Source organism: Phycodurus eques, chromosome 20 (genome assembly GCF_024500275.1).
Source record: "Phycodurus eques isolate BA_2022a chromosome 20, UOR_Pequ_1.1, whole genome shotgun sequence".
Taxonomy (NCBI): Eukaryota; Metazoa; Chordata; class Actinopteri; order Syngnathiformes; family Syngnathidae; genus Phycodurus; species Phycodurus eques.
In genome coordinates, this window is record NC_084544.1 from 8,280,259 (window position 1) to 8,297,261 (window position 17,003).

At 39.8% G+C, this 17,003-nt stretch overlaps 1 protein-coding gene across 1 annotated transcript in view; it reads right to left on the reverse strand.

Moving 5' to 3' along the window:
* csmd3b (CUB and Sushi multiple domains 3b) overlaps positions 1 to 17,003 on the reverse strand; it is a 315,636-nt gene that overhangs the window by 163,712 nt on the left and 134,921 nt on the right. The window contains exon 5 of the mRNA XM_061664276.1: positions 2,269 to 2,476. Within this exon, the coding sequence (XP_061520260.1) occupies positions 2,269 to 2,476 (208 nt within the window). The remainder of the gene's footprint in view (positions 1 to 2,268; positions 2,477 to 17,003) is intronic.

Consider the following 17,003-nt stretch of genomic DNA (forward strand, 5'->3'; position numbering starts at 1 on the left):
TTCTGCCTCTTGTTTTTGTTTAATTTTTCTGCATCCTTTTTCTCATTCGACCAACCCTGTCTCCGGGCTTCCCGAGACAGACCATCCCACCTATCTGCTGATCTACGTTCATGAGTAACACAACAGTGTTTGCCAGACTGTACAATATTAGCGCCTCATAATTTCGGGAAAATTAGTAGCGTTACACAAAATCCCAACGTTGAACTCTCTCTCTTGTCCGGACTGCACGCATTAAACGCTCGCGTTTTCAACTTTAGTCCAACACACGATGTTCTATTTCCCTCTTTTATTTTTCTTCTTTTTCCATTATGAGTGTTATTTTCCTTCTTTAGTTAGACCCCTTTGTGTGTTTCCCTCTAGATCCCTTGTAGATGTCATTAAATATTCCATAAATTTCCACTCTTGGTTGTGTTTTGTGTGTGTTTTGAGTTTAAGTAAGCCACTGTCATCAAGAACTCGTATTTCATAAAATGTAGCAACCTTTAGTTATGAGACTGATAAAAAAGGTTTCTCGTCACTTTCCCTAAATTTTATACATATAAAAAGTGACGTGGTGGCCTCTATGAGACAAAATTGGTTTGATTTTAACGGTAAAAACGTAAATGGAACTAATCCGGAAGTAAACGCAGGCGTTTACCTTCCTTCGTATCTTTTCCCAAATTAATTACATTTTTTATCCAAACCAATAGATGCTACAATGTTCATTTTTCATCATGATGAGGGGAGGGGGAGCAAAGGTCATCTCTTCAAGAGATGTTTGATCTAGCTCCAACCTTGTGGGACTCAGTTCTTCGAGTTTCCTGTTTTATGGCAAGTAATCAAGCCATACACAATGATGAAAACTAAAACAGCTCCCATTTTAGCATCGTCCATCTGTCAAGTATACCGGGTTTGAGTTTGGTAGCAATCTGACAAAATCCCTTGGAAGTTGTTCTTGAAGGACCCCTGTAATTGGTCAAACTGACCCCCAAATAGGTGCTTTTAACAAAAATGGCTGACTGCCTCTGTGTTTTAGAGCATGGGTTCTTAAAACTTTTTGTGGGTCAGCTCATGACAGGCATGTCTACTAAATGACATGTTCTTAACTGAAACAGTCTTTGGGGGCGGAATTTCCTGAGGGGGAGGTCTTCTCAAGACCATGTGCAGCTGCATTCTTACAGTTTTGTCTACTATGGTATGTCATCAAATTTTACTGCCATGCTCTGCCCATAGACAATGACAAAAAAAAAGTTAGAAATTTAGCATCACCCATATAGAATACACGGTCAATAATTGGTAGCAATCAGACAAAATCTATAGAATAAGTGTGTTAATGAAGTACCCATTTTTGGGATTGGCTTCTTGAGACGTTTTTGAGGGTCTACTCTTGATACGCATGCCTGCTGACCTCATAAATTTTGATTTATAATACTAAACTGACCCTTTTATTACTGAAATCAACAAGGCTGTGTGACACATTTGCAGATCATTAGAAACGGTACACAGGTGACTATGCGCAATATGACTCATTACACCCTTGTCATTTGTCATTAAATCATAGAGCCAAGTGGTTTTGCATGTGAAAATGGGAAATATGTGAGGCGACTCATTGCGTCTTATGGCACACTTTTGTCATTCAAATTAGGACCGTTTTTGTTGTTGGGTCCTCAGTGCACAACAGTTTGTTTTCTAGGGCAGCGACATAATCCGGAATGCAGAATTCACTGTAGTGTAATGGTTTGTTTCACTGAAGTGTAATGGTTTGCTTTAAACGTCATTCAATCTACGTGTCAGATATTTCAGATACTGTATCATAGTTTTTTTATGCTGTAAATTAGCCCTCAGTCTGGCACTTAAGAATTGGAAAAGTATGATTGAGATATTAAAAAACCTTGGAAAGTGTCACCATTGCACTGTGCTCAAATGAGCTGCCGCCAAGTACTGTTGTGATGTAATAATTTCTTCTGAAGAGCTGTAAATTCGGCTTCACTGTTTTTCTTTACTAAAAGCATGTAGCAAATAAAATTGCAGTGTTTTGGGGGTTTTGTTACAGATTAATGGCAATTCCATTCATTTAAATGGGGAAAGTTTTTTGAGTTACGAGGTGGTCACGGAATAAATTCAAGTCGTAAATCACCACTGTATTTCCAATAGTAAAAATTGCTTTGAAATGTGAATAAGGGATTGTATATGTAAAAACAACAACAAAAAAAAGGTCCATCATCTCACTGCTGGTTCTTCAAACATGAAATCAGCACACCTTTGACAATAACGGTAAGCGCCACTTACCAGATGGTCGGGGGCTCAGATCCTTCCACCTCAAGGTAGTCGTACTTCTCCTCGGTGTGGAAGTCTGTAAAGACGACAGAGATGGTGTCTCCAGGTTCGGCCAATAGGATCCAAGTACAGTCGGCCTGGTTACCATAGTTGCCAGGGTAACCGGGACTGGTCACCACCCCACTGCCGCCCCGCACAGTGCCCCCACATGTGTCCTCAGCTGTCAATCAAATCAGAGTGACAAATAGAAAAACCTGGGTTAGGGAGAGGAGGAGGAGGGATTGAAGGGCAGACTTTTTTTTTTCTCTTTTTCTTTTTTAGGTGGGTGGGTCAATTCGGGGAAAAATGGAATGGGAAACTAATTTCCACTACACCAAGCAGGCAAGACAGCCCGACACCCCACCTTCTCTCTCCCAATACGAACTGTTTCTTAGTCATTTCAACACATTTTATGGCTTCGATGTTAGAAATGGGGTTGCCAATTGTTGTTAATAATTTCATCAACGACAAGTAGCATTAACAAGCTTGCTAATCTAAAGTATTTGGGGTGTGGTTGAGTGGGTGTTAGGCTGCAGTTCCTGTGGTTGTCACCCAATGACATTTGACTCTCTCCTCAATTGGCTATTCGCAAGGATTGCGACTATTGACTGTTTTGCTGTGTAACAGATAAAGACACATGGATCGGCGCTGTGCAAACGGCATAAATTATAAACATATAATTTATACAGAGGACAGGGTGGGGGGGGAACATTGGACAACATTGGACCTTTTTGCTCCACTGGGGGATCAGTTGTTGTATTATTAACAATGGTGGCTTAAACTGGTGCCCCAGTGGAAAAAAGATGCAATGTAGAAACCATTGTCAACTGTGAATATAAATTATACCTGTATAATTTATAGATATACACATAAAGGAGGCAAATCAGGTAGACAACATACTCCGACAGAAGACAAACACCAGCAAGTGCATTTTTGGACATTTCCCAGCAGAAACAATCAAGGATGAAACTAATTGCAGATCGGTGTGTCGACATTAAGGCACGACACCCTCTAGGTGGCTGGGTGGAGGGTGGCAATGCACCCCCTCCCGCCCCCACCAACAACAAAAAAGAAGACACCAACACAATAAACATATCAAACGCACACACTGGCACAGCAGACAGGAAGTACAACACAGAACGAGCCAGGAATAGACGCGGGATCACAGGAGCAGGTCGGGAAAAACAAAACAAGATACGGGATGAAAGAAACAGCAAATAAAAAGTGTTAGGATCCAGTCTTAGCTTGTGTCAAATGTATTGTGGATGTGCAGCAACCTAAACTAACACAATGCTAAATGATGCTGGAAAAAGCATTTATTGTTCATACATATTATTCTTGCTTCACATCAAAGCACCAAGTCCAAATAAATACAAACAGAGTTCCCCATATTTCCAGGTATTTTAGAGCATACTGACTGATCTTTCACAAGACCCACATAATATTATGTTCTGCAACAATATAAACATACAACCTACCAAAAAAGAGAGCAGACTCTTCTTTCACCCGAAAAAAAGGTTTGTTTTGTGCTTTTTCAATAATGAACAGTAGAACATGAGTTGGTTTCTCCAAAACGCCAGTTTCTGACTACTAAGCAAAGAAGAAAAAAAGCAGAAAACTGAATTTGACGCTAACATTTTTTGCTTTTATGGCTCCTCAAACTATAACAAATAAAATAAAATGAAAACAACAAACTTTTGATAGCAAAATAATTTATTTACAGATATTCAACTAAGAAACATGCCGCAAGCAACGCCAACTCAGTGGCTTTTTTTACATGCCGTTCATCATTTACTCAATGAACTGCATCATCTTTTCTCACGATAGCCGCACAAACTCTGTTTATAACTTACATATACAGTACATACTCTGTCCGAGTTATAGGCATGTCTCTCCCTCATTATCGATGTGACAAGCCGAAATTCACCCAATCTATATATTCTACTTAAAAGCTCTGCTGATCCGACTCCCGCTGCCTTCTGTTTGGACACCTCTGTGGTTTGCTGTATGAGGAAACATCCTCATAGGTATCAAAGTGTTTGGGGTATCGCATACAGGGAGGATACATAGGAGATGGTGCGACTGACTTTTCCACTGTGGTTTCATGGCGGGGGCTAACAGGAGTTAATCTATCAGCAAGTCAGTTTTGTTTTCTGTCAGGCTGCACTTTAGTGAGGCATTCGTATTGCACACGGTAACCTGAGGAGGCTGAACTTGTGTTTCAGCGTCCGAGCACTGACCCAAAAGATGGAGTTGTGTGTGAGTGTGTGCGTGTGTCATCTTCACATCACATCAACGGCTACACGTTTGGCCATTTCTTTACCTTTTCCCACAGTTTTTTTTTTTCTAAACAGCTCTACACCCTCTCCAACTGCCACCGTCTTACTTGCCTTCTGGCCTTGAAACACTGGGTGGTAATCTCAGATCGCACATAACATCACGGAGCGACCGCATGCCAGAGTCTACTGGAACCATTGCCGCACAACGTAAGATTGTCTTTTATTACTCAGCATGAAAATTGTCTATAATATTCTCCACAGAGTAATTCCTATGCGGGACTGTTTTGCGTACCTCAATAGGCGCTGCTGTTCTGGTTAGCCCACAATTCAAAGTGCTCAGCAGTCAACTCTTTAATGTTTGTGTGTGAACAAAAAGGCATCCTCCAAGTGTTTATGTGGCAGGTCCAAATACTACAAAAGTACAGGATAGCAACTTGTTCAAGAGAAGAGTCCATTATAACTGCAGCTAACCAAAACAGCAGCACCTACCGAAGCATGTAAAAAGTGTGGAGAATTTAGATGTTTCCTAACCAGTATTATGGGGAGATTATTAGTATTCAATTAGATGCTGACATGTGGTTCCATCACAATGTTGCATAAATCAATGTTAAATAAATGCCACCTTTCAGGCCAAGGCAGAAGGCGCAGCACTATGTCCATTAACTAGGAACAAAAAATGTGGCAATAACTGTTTAATTTCTTGACATTATATTTATTTATGTCATTATTCTATGGATTATAAAGTACGATATCTCAGTGCTATTTTCCCTATTAAAAACACATTGCAAAGAGAGAGGCGGGAATGGATTGATTGCATTTCCATTCATTGAGATACGAGTCTTTTGCGTTACAAGTAGGGGCACGGAACCAATTCAATTTGTATCTCAGGCACCTGACCCACAATAAATGTGGACCTGGTGACCAATGAACAACAATGAATCCTCGTGGAAATCTCCACACAGGTGTTTTCTTCCCATCCATTCCCTCTCACGTGGCATTGGGGAGTTTGATCCCCACTTCTTAGCCTGCTTATCCCCGGCTGCGTTTACCATAAACCCCCCACTGCGCTGTCATCAATATCCCAGTCATCGGAGTATTCCTTCTTTATCCCTCTCTGTCTCTCTGCGCGCTTCCTGGAGATCTCCTCCTCTTTGCTCTTCTTGCTGCTGATTGCTTTTAATACTTTTTCATTTTACATCTCCACTCCTCATCACAACCCCCATAACTCCTTCTCTTGTTTGCGACGCTCACACGGTGAAATCGCAGATCCCCCGGCACACAAATTCCAAAAACACAACGGCCTCTATCAGCCGCTGTCAGCGTGAAGGGATTACCGCCCGTCTACATCATCTGCTTTTTTTCCTCCCCTCCCAGTCTTTGGGCTGCATCCATCCTCCCCCTGGCTGCCCTCTTATCTATGTCCATCCACTCCATCCATCAACCTCTCCATCCATATTGTGTGGTACTGCTCCATGTATAGGCATCAAACAGTCTAGAGCAGCACCTCAGTTTACCTGTTGGGAATAATTAAATAGACTACATATGTGTAAGACACGAGCCTCCATTTCCTCAAATAGTGGCCGTCCAGCCAATGGAAGCTGTGCCCCAAATAGTTGCCTGTTATATCAGTTCACTTAAGACAAACAGATTGACACTATACTCCCACTATTCCCAGGGGATAGGAACTGGGACCCTGTTGCAAAAAGCTAAAAAACAAAACAAAAACAAAAAACCAACACAATTGCCCCGAATAATTAACGCCACCCTCCTAAAAATGTTTATAATTGTCTATACTAATAGTTTTATTCGTAAATAAAATACAAACTATGATCCCAAAACACTTTCATATCATTTGAAACTCATCTTACCAAAATCAATATTATCAATATTACGGCTTACAGATGTTGAGCTTTTCAACAGCCACTTAGCAGAACAAAAAATAAAATGCGGTATAGACTCTCCATAATAACCCCAGCTAAACTTAGATCCTTGTTGACTTACAAAGATGTACTGTAGCTCAATTGATATGAATCAATCAACAATGTTTATGTGCCGGGGATATTTTAATTGCCATTTTCCTGAATTTCTCCATAATAAACCTTTTTATTTTTGTTCTTCACCTGACAAATTATAGTGTAAGTGGTCACCCCCACCCCCAGCAAGTGAGTAAATACGTCAGATGCCTCCAGAAACTATTTACATTTTTTAATGACATTTTACTTTCCTCCATTTTCAACAACAACACTTCACTGGGTTATTCTTCAACAGCAGCTCCTTGAAGCCCTCTGACGTTGCCCTTTGTGACTTCCAGGAAAGATGTCTGCCTCACATTCCTCCTTTGGGGGGGAATTCATTTCCAGTTGGAGTGACACCGAGCGTGCAACCTGATGCCATCTGACACCATCTGCCCCTATACCCTCCTCTTAACAAACCCCAACCCACCAAAAAATCCTCATATGTCCTAATCATTAAATAGACAACTGGTGTAAATGCATCATTTTACGGCATTATAGGCAGATATTGAATCTTTTCAACATTCAGCCCCAAAAATGACTATCATGACTAGGTCCACAAAAAATACTCAAGAACCCATTCCATTTTTTTAATTTTTTTTTTTATTTGGAAGGTTTATAATTACCGAAACATCGATGCTAATGTATGTTAACCCATCCATTTATTTTTGCATAATATGTTAGCGTTAAGCGAATGGACTTTCATTTGACAAAATGACATTTTGGTGTATAAATACACAATGTTTAATACACTTGTTGTATGTTGTCTGTATTTGTTGCTGCTCCATGTGTGCGGTAATGGTACGAGAGTCTCCCATTTCTTGACAGCGTGAGAGTGAGAACTGGTGCTAAGGAATACTTATTTCCAGTTGTGTCTTTCATTCAGTTTAAATGTGTTTAAACAATGTCGGAGTGGTAAAAGTTGTAAAATGTTTTTAATATGGTCTCTATACATCGCAGATTTTCACCTATTGCAGGTGGGTCTGGAACATATTCCCACGGTAAATTATGTCCATCTGTAACCAGGTGACATTGATGAATAACTGCAGTTATTTGAACAGAGTCTCTTATTATCAGTCAGTGTTTTATGTTTCACACATTCTATCGTGTCAATAAGCACGCCGGTCGCCATCCCTCGCTCGGCAGCTCTACATCTCATCGGAAAAAGTGACAGCGTCTCTGCCACATTGGTGCATAAACAGAGTCGGCACGGTGACCTTCAGCGCCGCCCACCATCTGTCCACAAATCAAGGAGCAGCTGCTGTCTGCCACTCAACTAACGTGCCCGACGTTTAGCGAAATTAGGGCAGAAGAGCGATGGTACGCTCCATCATACAAAGGAGACACATGACGACTTGAATGATGGATGCCGTTTTTAATTCCAACAGTAGAAGTGTTTGACCCCGATTACATTCAATTTCCAAGCCAGATAAAATCCGGATGTCATTACGCCGCTACTGTTTGCTCTCCCGCTATTGATATTGCTTAACCCCTGATTTATAGAGCTCAATGAACTGAAAGCGGTAGTTCTTATTTTAAATTTTAAGTACCTCAGCTGCGGTCATTGTGCTATAATGGGGCTGGGGCTGGGCAGCCATGGCCAAGTGGCTAAGAGCGCTCCCTGGCTTGTTTTTGGTTTATTTTATATCTCAGTTGAAGATAATTGAACATTGTATATTGAAACACCAAGATGTTCCACTAAACCATGTAATTTCATCTTAAACATGTTTGCTAGCTTAATGCTAACATCTAATTTGAAATGCCAAACACTGGCGGCTAACGAACATTTGCGTAGGTGTTAAGATAATTATAAACCTCAAACAACAGCTACTCTAACAAACACGGCAGCATATACAGAGCATTTAACAATACAGTAGACCCCCAGTATTCACGGGGGATAGAGACTGGGCCAGATCGCAAATCACCAAAAATATGTGGGTAACTGACACCCATTATAATTGCATTGGAAAAAAAAATAAAAAAATTTAAACCCAAAAATGCTTGAATAAGCGGAGTTGGTTCACCCTAAAAAAAAGAAAAGAAAAAGAAAAAAAAAGAAGAAAAAAATATTTGAAAAATAATCTACGAATAGGTGAATCCATGGGTCCACTGTATTCACAGGCATACGTGTATGTTCTCTCTGCTCTGTGGAAACAAGTATTACTGGAGCTCAACTCATTCACTGAGAAAGCAAAGCCGTTTTGGAGCATTTTAACTGATCTGTTCAAGAGCCACAGAATAGTATTTTCTGTGACGTTGATAAACACCGAACCTACCAAAAGAAAGAGTAGACTGTTCTTTTGCCAGAAAAAAAAGATGGTTTCTAGTTCTAGCTAGCTAAGTAACATGTAAAGCAGAAGAGTGACTTTGACGCTAATATTGTTTTGCTACAGTGACACTTCAAACTATTAAACAAAAAAAGACTAAGAAAGGGCATTCGATGGAAAAAAAAGTATTCATTTACATATATACAACGAAGAAACGCGCCGTGAGCAGTACTGACTTACCGCATGGATCGTGTGGCTTTTTTACGTGTTTGCCATTCACTCCATGCAGTGGCTCATCACACAATTTCTACTAATTATCACAACACATACTCTGTATATACCATGCATATACATTTGTTCGAATGTGAGGTGCCTAAACTTGTCCGACATCCAACGTGTTGGCATTTATTTCCCTCATAATCAATGTGACAAGCCAAAATTCACCCACTAATCTTTGTCAACTCAACAAGTTTATTAATATAATGTAAATGTCCATGGCAGTAAATGACATATTGGGGACCTTCTCTGCCTATTCTTCTTACTATTAAGGACATTCGATCTCTTCCAGTAGACCTCAGTGTTGCCTGGCATGTTGCGGACAACATGGTACTACACTGACAGCATGCGACTCTAAATTTGGACTTGCAGAGATATTAAAAAACATTTTTAACTAACACGGAAGTGTTCATATCTTCGCAATCTTCGTAAGGCAAATGTTCATCAGGAGTATTAAAAATCTGTGATAGGATAAACCCCGATGTAGTGGCAGAACACCGTACACCACTTGACTAGGTTGTGTGTAAAAGTCAAAGGATGTTCTCCACTTTTTAGCGGTTCCCTGCATGAACCAGGCCCGTGATTAACACCTCACAGCAAGACACCATCCTCGTTGGAACCTTTTTGTTACGAGCTGGCATGTTCCCTGCACAGTAAACGATCCGACGATAGCGATTGCGATTGAAAAAAATCAATCATTTCGCTTGGGTCCTAATGCTTCATTTATCTCCACGTCGTTGAGCGAATGCCACCCCCGCTGCTTTAGGGATTAGCTCAGCGAACAAGAATGATAAGAGGCAGGGCACAAGTTAAGGGTAAACAAAGCAAAAGAGACAAGACGGCATCTGTCTAACTCCGGAGGGGGATCAAGATGAATGAATCAAGCACCCCCCTGTTTTCTCATTTGGGTCTTGTGAAGAGTTTCTAAATGAGCCCGATGACAAACTGTTGTTATTTATTGTCTCTACCGCTCTTCGTCCTGCACATCTCCCTCGCTATTATTTAGAGTTGTCTAATGGTGTGTGTGTGTGTGTGTGTGTGTGTGTGCGTGTATGAGGGGGATGAAACAACATGAGATAGAGACCCCCGTCATCGGTGAGTGTTAAACGTCATCTGCGTCATCTTAAGCAAATAGTAGTGTGCCGGGAGTTGAACGCATCGCCGCCCGACGGGATATGGTCCACTTGTCTCCACGACAGTATCAACGACATACTTCCATCCACCCAACTTGGGGGTTAGTGCCCCCGGTGCCCCAATCACTACTGGCACCACTATTACCTTCAGCATCCATATTTTCTTCAAAGTTCCTCCTTCAGTCTTTGGTATTTCATGAGGTTTCCGTGTTAGTTCTTCAGGATGTTGCTATCACCCTGGACTGCTACTGTTTATCTATCGCAACCGCTATCTTCTGATGTCTATCCACCACGACTGTGTCAGGCTGGTTTGTCGGTCTGAATCTGCAGGTCCCACAGGATCTTGGCCTGGTTGTTCACAATGAACTTTGATGGTCACTGCCATCTTGATTCTGGGATCTCATGTCTATATTTGGTACAGATGTTCCGGTACACTATTCCAACTACCTGGTTATGGCACTCCATGTATGCCCTGCCTGCCGGCATCTTACGCCCTGCTGTGATGTGCTGCACTGTCTCTCGGGTTTCTTTGCACAGCCTGCACTTGGGGTCCTGTCTGATGACCACTAGCCCCCTGTTGATCTTGTGTTTTAGGGCTAGTTGTTATGTATTAGGTATGTTTTTCTCATTGCCACTTCTACAATTTGTCAGTGGTACATGCCATGCATGGGCTTGTCTTTCCATGAAAACCCATCTGGCTCGTTCTCCTTGCTTCTGTTGCCTGATCATTCACTTATCATCTCATATAACATTTACCAGGACATTGGGTTAATATTTAACATTTTAAATTACTATTCATTTTCAATTGATTTTAGCAATCGTACTTTTGAGTTGTATTTTTCTACTTCTGTTTTGTGTGGTAAAAGGAGTTGAAACCTAAATTTTTGACCCAGGTCTACAGTATTGCATCACTTAATGGCTGGCTGTGGCTCAGTTGATAGAGTGGGTAGTCCAGTAACCGAAGGGTTGCCGGTTTGAATCCTGGCGCTGTCTGTCCACTGTCAAAGTATCTTTGGGCAAGACACTGCAATATATAAGTGCCTTCCATTTACCATTCATACATAGCACGTGTAAGTGTTCAGTGAGTAAAGTTTATATTAAAAGAGAAATCACACAGAACACAACTTTAATCACCACATGATGCATTATGTGTTGTCACAAGTAACATCCCGGGGGTCCCATTAACTTTTAGCGCGTGTGAAGGAGAAGAAAGACTGTCGTTTACAAAAAAAGGTCATGCACGACATGAAAGCGCTTCGGAAGAATTCAAGATTGCATGCTGCGGGAAGTGCCACTCGCGCTTCCGACGTGAGAATTGTTAGCAGATTGCTGTCAGCTCGTACAGCCGCCTTTAATAAGATGCTGTCAGAAAGGATTTGATAGATAAATGCCACACGTCTCGCAACGTAAGGAAAAGGAGATTTTTTTAAATTGTCAAAATCCTCGTAATTCCTTCGGGGCTATAGCTATTTGGTTTATAAAGGGTGTATGTAATGTGTCATTATAAACACAACAAGCATGCATATAAGGCCCTATTTATTTGATCAATGTATCCCAAAAGATGCAGATAAAAGTCACAATGTGAGGTCATTCATCTGTGGTTGGTTAGAAATGGTGGTATAGAAAATGGATGGATGTATTTGAAAAAAAAATTCTTAAAAAGCAAATAATGTACTATGCTGGTAAAAAAATGTTTTAGCCACTGTAACATTATTAACAGTTTTTTACTTCGTTTCATAGACTTCGACTAAAAACAAAACACGGATTACCACTACAGGGAGAAAATGAACTTTTATTTTGATAGTATGTTTTGGGTCATTATCTTGCTGCAAGTTGACCGTTCTTCCTGTCAATTTCTTTAAATTGGACACGAACATGTTTCAAGGACTCTGCAAGGTTTATAACCAGGAGTAGAACCAGCAACTTTCCACTTAAGCACCTACGCTAGTCCTTTGCCAAGGCATGAATGATGAGGCACGTCGTATTTTAGTGGCATCTCATATAAGGTATGCAAGGAGGCCATTTTGTAATCCTGACAAGACTGGTTTTAAATGCCACCAGATGACGGACAGAAGTAAGTGTGATCAGCGACTAAAAAAAAAAATAAAAAAATTAAAAAAAAAAAAAAAAAAAAAAGGTCAACTTTAATACGTCTCATCAAATCGTTCATGTACCGTGGAAGTAAAAAGCAGGGAAAGTGACAGCAAACCAAAGCTATATTGTCACTTTCAAATAAATTGTGTGGCTTTATTTTTTGTTGTTGACAAGTTTATTGAACCTGCTCTACGTGGCAGGAAGAAAACAAACTTCTTTTAGCTTTCATATTGTATCATTATTTTTTTTTTTAAACAACCTGTCAGGCATCAGACAAGCTGTGATCATTTATTTATTTTTAAAAGGACTCGAGGACCAGACTCCTGTTCTGGCCTGTCAAGTTCTCGATGCAATGCACCCTGTAGTCTTTCCAGTATAATATACAATAACATCCATCTCCTATGTAATTCTGGCTGGAATCACGGTTTCTTGTTCTTCTTTTTACCAATTAATTGCCTTTTTGGGACCTCAACATTCCTGAAAACATAAAAATATTGACAAGCATGTGTATCGTGGTAAAAATTCATGTATTTTAGGGGCTCTGAAAACTCACCAAGTGGTACCCACTGGAAAGTTAGAAAAAACATTTGCTCTGGATACCGGTTTCACTCTTTGACACACACATTGGTGGACATGTCTATCATAATTTGCCACGTACCATTTGCCACAAGTCCAGGCCTCGTATTTTGACAAAATGTATCAATAACATACTTTTAGTGTCAAATTGTATCTTTTGTCTTAATTTTGGCCCCCTTTGGCCAATTGAAACCAATGAAAACTAAATTTTAAAAATATTTCTTATTTATAGGATTGATTCATAACATTTTGGTAAAATAGGTTTTATTATAGACTTAGTTTTTTTTAATGTTTTCATCAGATTACAGGATTTATCATTTTTTTGGATAAGGGAGCAATTTTATGTAATATTCTTAGTTTCCGAAATAACTTTTTAATGGCTTGCTGCAATCCAATGGAGCAAATGACCACAAACAAGCTGATTGTAGTAAAATCGAACAAGGACCGACCTAATGTTGTTATGTTGCTCTGTTTGTTCCTTTTGCTCTGCTATCTGTCGAATCAAGGACCGCCCGGTAACAAAGTCACCTGCCAAAGGCACAACCTGGCTCCCCTCGAAGCTAACTTTTGACGAGCGAGGGAGACGCGAGATGACAGAAAAAGAAAACGGGGGATGATGATGGATGATTTAAAAAGTGGGGGGCTTGAGGCAAGGCAAAATCAAATCGAAGTCGCAGTGGAAGCGGGTGGGCGGGCGGACCACCTGAAGCTGAGGAGGAAGCAAGACGGATGGATATTGGATAGAGACGAAGAAGATCAAGATGGTGATGGAGGAGTGGGGGGATTATTGGGAAGACAAAGGGGAGATGGGAAGACTGATAGATGCAGATAGACACAATGAGAAAGAAGATTGTTTGATGGGAGAAATTCAAGATAGGAATCCCAGATGGTGTGTGCTGAGCTGCCTTGTCGTTTACTTGCAGGATGCTTGTTCACAATCCGCAATTGTCATAACGGATGAAAAGGCGAATAAAGATGTCTGCCTAAGTAAGCGACGACTTAACTCAAACGAGACAACTGCACAGTTTAGTTTACACGAACATATTATTGACATTTTAATTTTTTTAAAATGATGATGAAAATGACGTTTGTGGGGCAAGGAACAATTTAAATTGGAGTTACACTGCCAATCAGTGAAATTCAGATTAGTGTATTATTTAAGGAAACATTAAATAAAATGTGGAAAGTGCAATACAATAATAAAAGCTAAATAGAATAATCCTTAATCTGAGATTTATCGAGTCAGAAAATGGCAAAAATTCATCTTGGTTCCAAAATATATATATTTTTTGTGGAAAAGAGGTCAAAACAAATTTCAACCAATATTTAATGTATGAATAGAATTTTGGAAAAACACAAAAAGTGAAAATAAATCAATGAATACAATAAAAATTAATATTTTCATGTAAAAAGGAAAAGAAACATGATCCACACCAACATGTTATGTTAAAAAAAAGGACATAAATTCCTGGATCTACATACATTTGTATGTAAAATAATAACAAAAAAAGGAAAACAAATCCCAGATGGATCTTTAAATAATTTAATGTAAAAAGAAAATAAAACATGGGTCCACATTGATCCTGGACCCATAATGAAAAACAAAAGCAAATACATAAATAAATAAATCCTGGATGGAACCACACACGTTTATGTAAAAAGAATAAATAAACAAGAATCCACAAAAACGTATGCAAAAAAAGGGATATTAATTCATGGATCGACACAAATTTGTCTGGGTAAGAAAATGATGGTGGAGGACATGGAAAAATTACATGGATCCACTCCAAAAGATGAATGTAAAAAATGTTGGGAAGAAATGTATGCGCAGTAAAAATTAATGCGTCCTCCACAAAGTTTGGAAGAAAAGTAGATTTTGCGTGATATAACTAACAAACAACATGGTGACCACATATATAACCATTAACCAATGCCTATTCCACACCTATAATAATAACCCAGGAGGAACTCTTATAAAAGACCCATAAAAAAAGAGAACCATCCTTAAGTGCTTTATTTTGTCTTTTTTCGCTCCATTTTATCCCACTTGTAACCGACCCACAATCTCCTGTTCATGTTGCTGAGTCATGACTGAAAGGTCAATTGCATTCATCTTTTTCATTTTTTGAATTTATCTCCATTTCCTTGCTCCCTCGCCAGTCATGCGGGGGGAAAAAAAGGTACATTTTCAACTTGGTGTGTGGACCGACTTTGACCCCGCATGATCTGCTAACGGGTTAGCGGCTAGGCCGGTGTGCTCGTCTGCGAGTTAGTGCGCGTTTTGAATTATTGATGTTGCCAAAGCGGTCCGCTGGGGGTGGGCTAGGAATGCAACACTACTCACACTTCTAATATTCAATACATGTGTGTTTAAAATATTAATGGCCTACAAGGAATTGAAATGTTTTAAAGTCCCGCGATATGGACACAAGGCAGCCCTGTTTGATGAAGTAATAAATATATAATCTCAAAAGCATGCATTTAACGAGTTGGAAAACTACAGCATTTTCGCAATTAGTGGCCAGAGGGGTTTATACAGTATTTACTTAACTGCAGATGGGGCAAAGGCCTTTATTATCCAAATTATTTTCATAACAACATTCAAGAATATCACTCATATATTACAATTCATTAAATATAATATAAATAAAATTGGGTATAAAACAAATACAAATGTCATCCTCTCCTCACAATCATAAGATCATCTTTAATGGGGATGGAACTCTCCACACTTAAGAATCTGTTTAATCTGCTTTGGTGCTGCTATTGTGTTGAAATGGGCTCACTAGTTAACTAGTTAATGTCCGTGTGTTACCAATAGGTTCTATGAAATTAGATCATTACAGTTACAACCCTTTTTTTTTTGGGAGGTGTTTTAAGTGCACTGAGCAACTAATAATCATTGTAATAGGTTACACATGTTCCAATACATTTGCTCACATGAAAAAAAGGGTGGGGTCAAACAAAAAGTGCTATCTTCTAAATTGTGTATTCATTCCAGACGTGATAACGTGGAAATAAAATCTGAAATGTTGATTTCTTCACCTAAAAAGCAAGCGAAAGGAACTGGCATGTATATCGATAAAATCAAACATGAACATGGCTTCTCCAGTCTTGATGCTGTGAATTTTCCCTTTATAGATAATTCTCCACACTGACTATTTCCTGGAAATACAATAAGTCGTATCTCTATGCCATGCATAGGTGAACAGCATGATTGCCTGCCTCACTTTGGAAGAACCACTCATGCTTGACGACACGCGATAAAAAAAGAAGACACTAACCCGGAACAGTGTGTGTGTGTCTGTGTGTATTGTTGTATTCATGTCACATCATATCATTTGGCATATTGTTGCTTGTTTATCCTAGTTTAGCTAAACGTCTAATTTAAACAAATACCTTAGGGAATGGCCAATCCCAACCCTAAACCTTATTTCTGAAGACACCTCTGACTCCAACTCCAAAAAGACTTTAAAATAATTTTCACTGATTCGTCTTTCATTTCAACTTCACACGCACTTTCTGCAAGGTGGCTACAGTTCCCATCTATCATTCGATGCGTCCTACCTAAAGGACATTTCCATCGAATCGCCATCCGTAAAGCACATGAGCAACATTTCGTCTAACCGTGTCACCTCATCTCTTTAAGCTAAAAGTCCATTATGCATGCAGATGAAGCACCATAACAATGGCTTCTGCAGTACTCACCACAAAAAAAACCACACACATCCATCATCATTGTCATGACAACCGGGGATAGAGCTGTCAGTCAGCCGGGGTCCCACTCCCCAGGGGAGGTGTGAAGTTTGCATGCTAAACAAACACGAGGAAGACCGTTACACACTCACAGAAGCGCATGGAGGTTCATCATTAAGTGATACAAAATGGCTACACATAGACCGTTTCATAATGCTAATTAATAACACAGTAGGTGTCAGATGAAGAAGGCTGAAATCATCATTAAAGCTATTTGAAGCCTGTTCACAGTGCACTTAGCAGTGGAGCCACCGGAGATCGCTTTGCCTTTTGCCAGCCGCAATTACATGTGATGTCATGGTGAAGTGTCTTCTA